This window comes from Primulina huaijiensis, chromosome 8 (assembly GCF_012295235.1).
Source record: "Primulina huaijiensis isolate GDHJ02 chromosome 8, ASM1229523v2, whole genome shotgun sequence".
Taxonomy (NCBI): Eukaryota; Viridiplantae; Streptophyta; class Magnoliopsida; order Lamiales; family Gesneriaceae; genus Primulina; species Primulina huaijiensis.
The window spans coordinates 17559459-17569671 of record NC_133313.1 but is presented as its reverse complement, the minus strand read 5'-3'; the positions used below and the strand labels follow the sequence as shown (position 1 = coordinate 17569671).

The window sequence follows — 10213 nt, the reverse complement described above, 5'->3', positions numbered from 1 at the left end:
AGCCGCTGGAATGGCTCCTCCTGCACATGTTGCCAAGTAAAAAGTTCTGGAATGGCTCCTCGTGCACATGTAGCCATGTATAAAGTTTGTCCCATGGAGGGTTGCAGTGATGCTGATATATTGGCAACAATGAAAGCTGCGGTGGAGGATGGTGTTGACATTCTTTCCCACTCTCTCGGTGGACCATTAGATGATTTTTACAATTATGGTATTGCCCTCGGTGCGTTTAGTGCGAACCAAAAAGGTATTTTCGTAAGCTTCTCCAGAGATAATTCTGGTCCAATTAGTTCTTCATTGTCGAATGAGGCACCCTGGATTCTCACAGTGGGTGCCAGCACAATCGACCGGAAGATAGTCACCACGGCATTTTTGGGAAATATGGATATCTATGATGGAGAGTCAATTTTTCAGCCTAGCATTTTCCCAAAACATTATTGCCTTTGGTTGGAGCGGGGGGGCTAGTGAGAACCAAACCACAAGTTTACATGGCCCTGGGTCACTTGATGGCAATGATATAAGAGGAAAAGTCGTGCTCTCCGTTGTGAGCAGATAATCCAGATAAGATCAAGCTGCATAAGTCCAAATCCCGATCGAGTGAAAGGCGGAAACAACCCACGCTACACTTTATCTTTTTTGTTATCTTTCTTTTATCTTTCTGTTGCAATCATGCGAGATACTCGCAATTGGTTTCCTAGTTTTGTGCTTTCAGTTAAGCTTTTATTTTAGTATAAATGCTCTGTAATTAGGTAGAAAAGAGTATGATGAATAGAACTCTCTTTTGGGTATCTCAAATTCAACCGTGAATTCATTTGGGTGTACGTTTTCTGGGTTTGAAGCCAACATTTGGTATCAGAGCATCCAGTGTTGAACACCCAATTATTCACAGTTCCACTAAAAATGTCGATTATCCACCAGCATACAGTGAAAAAGAACGGCGGGTTGTCGTTTCACTATCCAATGCTGAGCCCCCACAATTACGCGGTATGGGCGATAAAGACAGAAGCGATTCTTGATGCTCAAGGAGTTTGGGAGGCGGTGGAGCCGACAGAAGGAGCACGAGTGGATGGAAAGAAGGATAAGGCAGCGCGGGCATACATCTTGCAGTGTCTTCCAGAAGACATCCTTCTCCAGATCGCAAAGAAGAAGACAGCAAAGGAGACCTGGGATAGCCTCAAGACGAGGTACCTGGGTGGTGACCGAGTCAAGAAGGCACGTGTACAGACACTAAAGAGCGAATTTGATGCCTTTCGGATGAAGGAGACCGAGACAATTGATGAATTCGCCGGAAAACTCAGTGCAATAACCGGCAAGTTTTCCACCCATGGTGATACACTTGAAGACTCCTCTCTGGTCAAGAAGCTGCTTGACTTTGCTCCTGAGAAATTTTTCCCCATCGTCGCCGGGATCGAACAATTCTACGATCTCGAGACCATGCCATTTGATGAAGCTATAGGGCGATTAAAGGCGTATGAGGAACGAACGATGCGATTACGTGGCAATATCAACGGTACTGAAGGTCAACTGTTATTCATCCATGCAGAGTGGCAAGCGCGACAGAAAGTGAGCAATGGTGACACCTCGTTAGGAGAAAAAGGGCGTGGGTCCAGCAGCCCTGATTGCGGCAAATGGGGTGGACGAGGGAGCGGTCGTGGTCGTGGTGGGCTGCGTAAAGATAATACAGGAGGTACTAACAACACCAGCAGTGGTACTCGTGACAAGAGTCACATAAAGTGTTTCAATTGTGAGAAAATGGAACACTATGCGTCTGAATGCCGCAGCAAGCGTCGTGATGATGAAGCTCATCTCACTCGCGCCACTGATGAAGAGCCAGCACTGTTGATAGCCGTATCCCAGGAGGTGACGCACACTAGGCGTGATCAGCAGGACGCTATACTACTCAGCGAAGAGAGGTTATTGCCAGAGATGTACCGTGGTGACAAGAATGGAGAAAATGAAGACGTCTGGTACCTTGACAATGGTGCAAGCAATCACATGACTGGGCATCGCGAGAAGTTCAAGAATTGGATGAAGCTATCACCGGGAGGGTGAAGTTTGGCGATGGATCAACTATCCAGATCATGGGAAAGGAGACGATTGCGTTTAATTCCAAGAACGGCGATCAGAAAGTTCTCCAAGAGGTATACTACATTCCCAAACTTTGTAGTAATATTATAAGCCTTGGACAAATGACAGAAGACGGGAACGAGGTACATATGAGAGGAGATACCATGAAGGTGTTTGACAGGAGTGGGAAGCTCTTGATGTTGGTGAAGCGAACACAAAATCGTTTGTACAAGATAAAGTTGAAGACATTCAAGCAGGTTTGCCTTCTAGCAAGCCTAGATGACCCAGCATGGTTATGGCATGCGAGACTCGGCCATGTCAACTTCCATGACTTGAAGCTCTTGGGGGAGAAGAAAATGGCAGTTGGCGTGCCCATGTTATCCCAGCCAAACAATTTATGTGAGGCGTGTGTAATAGCCAAACACCCAAGGTTGACGTTCCCGTACCAAACAAAATACAGAGCAGAGAAGCCACTGGAACTCCTCCATGCTGATATTTGTGGGCCAATCTCACCATGTACACTCGGTGGTAATAAGTATTTTCTTTTAATTGTTGATGATTTCACTAGGTGGATGTGGGTGTATGTATTGGCAGCAAAGAAGGATGTTTTCATGACATTCAAGAAGTTCAAATCTCTGACAGAGAACAAGACTGAGTACAAGATCAAAACACTCCGGACGGATCGTGGTGGCGAGTTCCTATCCACTGAGTTCACCCGTTTCTGTGAAGACGAAGGGATCGAGAGGCACCTCACAGCTCCCAACATACCGCAACAGAATGGTGTTGTGGAATGCCGTAACCGCACAGTGATGGCCATGACAAGGTCTTTACTCAAAAGCATGCATGTGCGTGCAATATTCTGGGGAGAGGGGGTTAGACATGCAGTCTATTTGCTGAATCGTCTCCCAACTAAGGCACTGGAAGAGCGAACACCATTTGAAGCTTGGATGGGAAGAAAGTCACACCTCGCACACTTGAGAGTGTTCGGCTGTGTGGCATATGCGAAAAACACAGTTCCTCACCTCAAGAAACTTGATGACAGAAGCTCGTCCATGGTATATTTGGGTGTAGAGGAAGGCTGCAAAGCTCATCGCCTATTTGAACCAAGCCATAGCAAGCTACAAGTAAGTAGAGATGTCATTTTTCAAGAAAATCTCAAATGGTCATGGAATGCAGGTGCTAGTAATGAAGGGCCATCGTCAGAATTCGTCATGTTGGATGCATTCTATTATGATGAATCAATTGATGATGCAGACGCTGAAGATGTCACACCACCAGGGACAGAAATGTTAAGCTCACCTATAGTCCAGTCAAATGCCCATGAGGCTACACCACCCCTGGTGACAATCACCCCTGAGTCCCGAAACAGACCTGTTCGCTTTAGGTCAATAGATGAGATTTATGCCAATACTGAGGAAGTGGTTGCTATCGATAAAGAAGAGAATGATGTGATGATGGTGGTGTCTGAAGAACCAACCTGTTACCAAGAAGCTGTAATCGAAACCCGCTGGTACGAAGCAATGAAGGAGGAGTTGAAATGCATTGAAAAAAACAACACATGGACCCTAACTGAGCTCCCACAAGGCCACAATCCCATCGGCCTAAAGTGGGTGTTCAAACTAAAGAAAAATTCAGATGGGCAGGTCGTTAAGCACAAAGCAAGATTGGTGGCTAAAGGCTACGTACAAAAGCAAAGCATCGATTTCGAAGAGGTATTTGCACCTGTAGCTAGACTTGACACTATTCGAGTCATTCTTGCACTTGCTGCAAATCAAAGCTGGGAGGTACACCATCTAGATGTGAAGTCGGCATTTCTTAATAGGGAGTTAGAAGAGGAAGTATATGTCACCCAACCAGAAGGGTTTGCGGTACAAAACCAGAAGCATAAGGTGTATAGGCTGTCAAAGGCCCTCTATGGATTACGGCAAGCTCCACGAGCTTGGAACATTCGTTTGGATAAGAGTTTAAAAGATCTAAGCTTCAGAAAATGTACTCAAGAGCAGGCAGTTTACATAAGAAGTAAAGGAGAAGCAAGAGTGATTGTTGGAGTATACGTTGATGACCTATTTGTAACAAGAAGAAACGTCGAAGAAATCTACAGTTTCAAGCAGCAAATGATGACATAATTTGAAATGAGTGACTTCAGTCTTCTCTCCTATTACTTAGGGTTCGAGGTGGAACAACAGAAGCATCGAATATTACTTAAACAATCAGCCTATGCAAGGAAAATCATGTCTCAGTTCAAAATGGCAGATTGCAATGCCACAAAGTATCCAATGGAGCCCAAGACGCGGCTCCACAAAGATTTGGAAGGAACTCCAGTTGATGCCACAGAGTTTAGACGTATTATTGGTTGTCTCAGGTACTTGTTGCACACACGACCAGACATCTCATACGTAGTTGGAATGGCAAGCAGATACATGGACAGGCCTACAATAATGCATCACAAGGTGGTTAAGCAGATTCTCAGGTATTTGAGAGGCACAATTCATTTTGGACTTGCTTATGTGAAGGGACCCCAGGAATTTAGTACATTCGGCTATTCGGACAGTGACCTAGCCGGTGATCGCGATGGGAGAAAAAGCACAAGTGGAATGGCTTTCTACTTTAATGAAAATTTGGTGTCTTGGAACTCACAGAAGCAGAAAACGGTGGCACTTTCATCTTGTGAGGCAGAGTTCACGGCAGCAACAGATGCGGCTTGCCAAGCTCTGTGGTTAAGGAGTCTTGTTGGTGAGTTAACCAATATAGGGCCAAAGCCAGTAACTTTGTTTGTTGATAAAAAATCTGCCATAGCCCTTATGAAGAATCCAGTATTTCATGGTCGTAGTAAGCACATAGATACAAGGTTTCATTTTATCAGAGAATGTGTTGAGAAGGGGCAGATTGTGGTGGAGTTTGTTAACACTGGAGAACAGCGGGCTGATTCATTGACACAAGTATTGTCTGGAGTGAAGTTAGCCACCATGCGTCAGCTACTTGGAGTTCGTGATTTGGAGCCAAGTCAGGATTAGGGGGAGTAATGTGAGCAGATAATCCAGATAAGATTAAGCTGCATAAGCTCGCACACCGATCGAGTGAAAGGCGGAAACAACCCACGCTACACTTTATCTTTCTTGTTATCTTTCTTTTATCTTTCTGTTGCAATCATGCGAGATACTCGCAATTGGTTTCCTAGTTTTGTGCTTTCAGTTAAGCTTTTATTTTAGTATAAATGCTCTGTAATTAGGTAGAAAAGAGTACGATGAATAGAACTCTCTTTTGGGTCTCTCAAATTCAACTGTGAATTCTTTTGGGTGTACGTTTTCTGGGTTTGAAGCCAACATCCGCAAGGGGTGGTGGGATAGGGCGCATTGCCAAGGGCCAAATGGTGAAGGATGCTGGCGTTTCTGCATGATTCTGGTGAATGATGAACTCGATGGTTATTGCATGATAGAGGATCCTCACGTGATGCCGTCAACACACGTGAGTTATTACGCGGGTGCAAGAAAGCTGACACATATTAATTATATTTAAAAAAAAAAAAGAATAAATGTGTCAGCAGCGGCAACGAACATAGCCTTTGATGAGCTTTCCTCTATGTATTTGAATAGTGTATAATATTTTCTTCAAATACAGTCTATTGGTGAGCGACTTCGTCACATACAAGCTTTCTATTTTCGACCATAATTTGTTAATGTATCTTCTTCGGCTTCTTCTCGTAGAACCACGTCAGCTAAGCAAAACAATATTGCACTGTGTGTTTTATACATGATTTCATCCTTCTCAACCGCGGATAGAGATTCCTACAGTTTTTCTCTATCTTCTAAGGCTTTCCCTAAACCTTGATGAACTAATAGATCCTTCATTTTTACCGGTCATAAGGTAAAATTTGCTCCGTTAAATTTTTCCACCTCGAACTTTGTACTTGTCATAGTTCCAATAACATCTTGTACAAGTTCAAGACCAACCCTAGTTTGGGCAATGTTCTCAAGAATATTGTTTCTGATGTGGTTAGAGCAACAAACACAGAGCATACTTTGAAATTCAAGATAAAATTACAAGCAAATTTCTGATACCAATTTTTTGAACTTGGTGTCATGCATCTTATAGAAAATTATATATGCAAGCAAATAATGAAGAAAATGAGACAAGAAATTTACGTGGTTATGCAATTTGCCTATATTTACGAGAAAGAGAGCAACAATCTTTATACTATGGAGAAAATATTACAAGAGAACTCATCACACATTCAAGATTTTCCTATCCTAAGTCTATACAAATACGCTCTCAATTTCTCTCAATTGCTTATTATGTTTCTCAATTTGGGATGTTTTTCAAGACAATAGATGAAGCTTATTTATAGACAATTTTGATATAAAACATATGGTTCAAATTAAATCTCTCACATCTTTTCACTAACGACCACAATATTTATTTGTCAATCATCGACCACCATATTTATTAAGCTTTTCAAACATCAACTGTGTGGTGCCCCTAACTCTTAATTGTTAATACATTGTGATTAGAATTAATTAATTAAAGCGGAAAAGAGTAAAATTTTCTTTACAATTAGTCCAAAACTAGGCGGTGGGAGTGGGTGCGCAGAATCCCACGTGGCCACTACTTATGTTGTCCGGAAGGAGTTTGACAGAGTTTGGCGCACGTCTTCCTTTGCGGGTATGCGCTTTGTTCTATCCGAAACTCTATTTTGCACTTCTAATTAGCAACGTCGTCAACATGAAAGTTGAAGATTTATGTCTTGACTTTCATTTGTCGTTGACCTCACTCCATTTTAATATTGGATATGAGAGTTATGCTCATTCTCCTAAAATTTGTCAGTGCAGGAATGTCAATACACATGACACATTTCGAGGTGATTTTGCCCCTATTTCCATATGGATTTGGACAAAACTCAAAACATAAAAATTTTAGTGCTATGTATTAGCTTTCTAATGAAATTGATTTCATCTCATTTAAAATAATACTCAGATTATTATGCTATAAACCATAACAAGTGTCTCTTCTCAATTGCAATTCAACTTACTTTTCAAACATAAATCAATTATTAATACAATCTTCATTATCATTTTCTCACTTTTATTGTCAATTATATACTTCATATACTCAATAATATGACAAATATCATGAATTATCGAGAATAAAAATATAATTTACGATAATACGATACAAGATACTCGCACATCAACATATTAATATATGCAATTAATTAACAACACGCAACAATTGATCTTGAATAACAAAGTTCAACTTTGAATCAACTTATTATTTGGTTTTTTCCTCGGATTGTTGATCACGAGCAGCATCCTCATCTCCTTTCTTGAATAGCTTGAGATCTCTATGTTCCTGGGATTCTTGATCACGAGCCGCATCCTCATCACCTTTCTCGAACAACTTGAGATCTATGCGTTCCTTGGATTCTTGATCGTGGCCAGCACCATCATCACCTTGCTTGAACAACTTGTGCTTTATATGTTCTGCAAATGTGCGAGGCGGAAAGAGCGGCGGTTGAGCCTCTGAAATCGTCTCCGGCAGAGGCTTGAGTATGATCTTTTCCTTCGGTGGCTCGCAGAAAATGGCCCAAGAAATCCTTACTTTCTCCTTGTTCACTAATCCCCTGTGAAGTATGCTCTTATACATCCCATTGCTCAAAATCTCAATAGTGTCCCCAATATGCATGATTATAGAATCCGGGACGCATTTCGCCGTAACCCAATTGCCCTGATAGAAGACTTGCAAGCCTGGCACCATATTGTGGAGGATAAAAGTGAGGGCACTTACGTCCGTGTGAGCTTCGACACCGAGGGCAAGCTCCGGCTGAGGGCATATTGGGTAATAGTTGATCTTTTTTTGCATAATGAGGTCCTCCATTCCTCCAACTTCCTTCTCTAGCCTGTGTTCTTCCAGTTTTAACCCCAGTGAGAGAACTGACAATATTGTTGTTGCTAGCCCTCTTAGTTGCTTTGCGTACTCGGTTACCGCTGGCCTGGAAATACACACATTATCAACAAATATCAGTAGTTGGTTCTTTATAATATGAATGAAGAGTAACAAGAAAAGGCATGAAAAGTGAAAACTCACACATAATCAGCAGGTTTCGCTGGCCAAATAGACATATCCCTTTTGTCCTCAGGGAAAATACAATGGAAAAAATAGTCCTCCCACTCCAACTTCCCACTAGCATTATTAGCAAGCTTGCTCCCATACCCTTGCACGTTCCCTGAAGCTTGGTCATTGGCATACTTTTCCTTCTCCTCCATAGGCAACCCGAAGAACTCTTCGCCCGCAACCTTAACCCGATTCACGATATCTTCCGAAATCCCATGGTTAACAAGATGCATCACGCCCCACTGCATAGCTGCAGCCCTCAACTCCTCATGACATTTTAATCGCGTTGCTTCGTCCATCGCATTAACCGATGATAAGTCAATGGTCGGAATTTGTGGTCCTTCACTGAGTTTCTCTTGCAAGAAAATGTCGCCAATGTTCTTGAGTTCTTCTATAGGCCTGACATACTCTTTAGGGATCGATTCTATCCCGCTGCCGGCCAGAATTTCGACTCGTGGGATTGGTGACATGTTGGAGGGAGTAAAAGAAAGAATTAGACGAGCTTAATTTTGCATCTGTTTCCATGAAAATGGTTAATTGGTTGCGTATATATTGATAGGTACTGGTGTGGTATAGAACAGTAACTTCAACAAGAATTATGCATCCAACCCTCAGAAAAGAATTTTTAGGCAGGTTCGTTTGAATGGCGGGTATGATTCACGTGAAACGTTCCTAATAGCCATATAGATAGATGGCTCGTCCCATCAATTATTTAATTGTGTTAGATAACTATCGAAATCTCAAAGTACAATAGTCGAATCACTCGTCAACGAACAAAAATTGCTAAGGAATTGAGTCGGTTTGTGAGCTTATTGCCTTGGCTTGTTAAATATTTGCTTCGTATTCGAACTTATCGAATTTGAGTAAAGTTCTAACATACTCGAACTTTGAACTTATCGAATTTGAGTCGACTCCTAATATATTCGAACAGAACTCGAGCAAAAATTATTTTGTTCGATGTTTTTCGAGCAGCTGGCGAACATTAATATTTTATTAATGTAACAAATATATATACATTTCGAACGTTTCGAGATTTCAACCAAAGTTCTAGAATTTTTTTAGTTTCGAACCGTGCTCGAATTCAGATATACATCACAAAAATTTTATCATACATTTATGCTTACATTAATGTTACTTATAAATGAAAATAATGATTTACATGATTATTTTTTTTTTGTCATTTCTCTAATTTCCTCATTTTTTTTATACTTTAATTTATCGCCCATCAGATATCAAATATGTTATATATATTAAAAAAAATTTTGTAAAAAAAAGTAGATATTATATTAAAATTAATTTATAATGACTTTTTATAGTAATTTTTATGTCAAGGGGTTAGAATATGCTCTTATAATAATGTTGTAAATATTTTTGATTGTACATAGAAAGGATGTGTAGTTTCAAGTAAATATTACACCAACTATACATCTATTAAAAGATATGTAATAATATACGTGGGATCCAGTTAAAATCAATGGACATTATATATATTGATAAATGTTTACCTTTAGATACATTGTTGTAGTAACATCTCATTTTCCAATAAGTCGAGTTCCAATCCCGTGCATGATATATATAAAATTAAGATGTAATACCCCGGAAGATACTCTATTTAAACTAGTATTTTTGCATGCATATTGTGTATCGAAAATAATGGATATAATAATAATAATTTATAGTATATTTTAATTATATTTTTATTTTTTACAATCTAATTAAACTGGAAAAACAAGTAATTATTATTACTAAAAAAACATATGTATTATAAAGAAATAAAACAAAATTATAAATTATGGATTATTTTGAATAATATTTAAAAATAATTATTAAAGTAGGAGGAGAAATTTAAAAATAATAAGTGTATTTTAGATATGACAAAAAAATTTCATTATCCACCAAATTTCTTACATTACATTCAGATAGTTTCATATATTTATATCCATAAGACGAGTTGAATTGATTTATATTTATAAAANACGAGTTGAATTGATCTATATTTATAAAATAAAAATAATATTTTTGACATAAGAGTAATATATTT

At 39.8% G+C, this 10213-nt stretch overlaps 2 protein-coding genes across 3 annotated transcripts; one reads left to right on the top strand and one right to left on the bottom strand.

The window, feature by feature from the left end:
* The first annotated feature begins 897 nt into the window (after nucleotides 1–897).
* Nucleotides 898–2049, top strand: LOC140982129 (uncharacterized). The gene has a single exon (XM_073448547.1). It carries the CDS (start codon nucleotides 898–900, stop codon nucleotides 2047–2049), a length of 1152 nt encoding a protein of 383 aa, XP_073304648.1.
* Nucleotides 2050–7216: 5167 nt separating this feature from the next.
* LOC140982407 (leucoanthocyanidin dioxygenase) lies at nucleotides 7217–8718 on the bottom strand. 2 transcript variants are annotated; one of them, XM_073448900.1, is made up of 3 exons: nucleotides 8146–8718; nucleotides 7512–8050; nucleotides 7217–7445 (listed from the first exon to the last, which is right to left on the bottom strand). In XM_073448900.1, the coding sequence occupies exons 1-3, from the start codon at nucleotides 8640–8642 to the stop codon at nucleotides 7330–7332; spliced, it is 1152 nt and encodes a 383-aa protein (XP_073305001.1). In that variant the 5' UTR covers nucleotides 8643–8718; the 3' UTR covers nucleotides 7217–7329. The 2 variants fall into 2 exon arrangements, with proteins under 2 accessions (XP_073305001.1, XP_073305000.1); XM_073448899.1 differs by having other exon boundaries at nucleotides 7217–8050; nucleotides 8146–8717.
* Between the last annotated feature and the right edge of the window lie 1495 nt (nucleotides 8719–10213).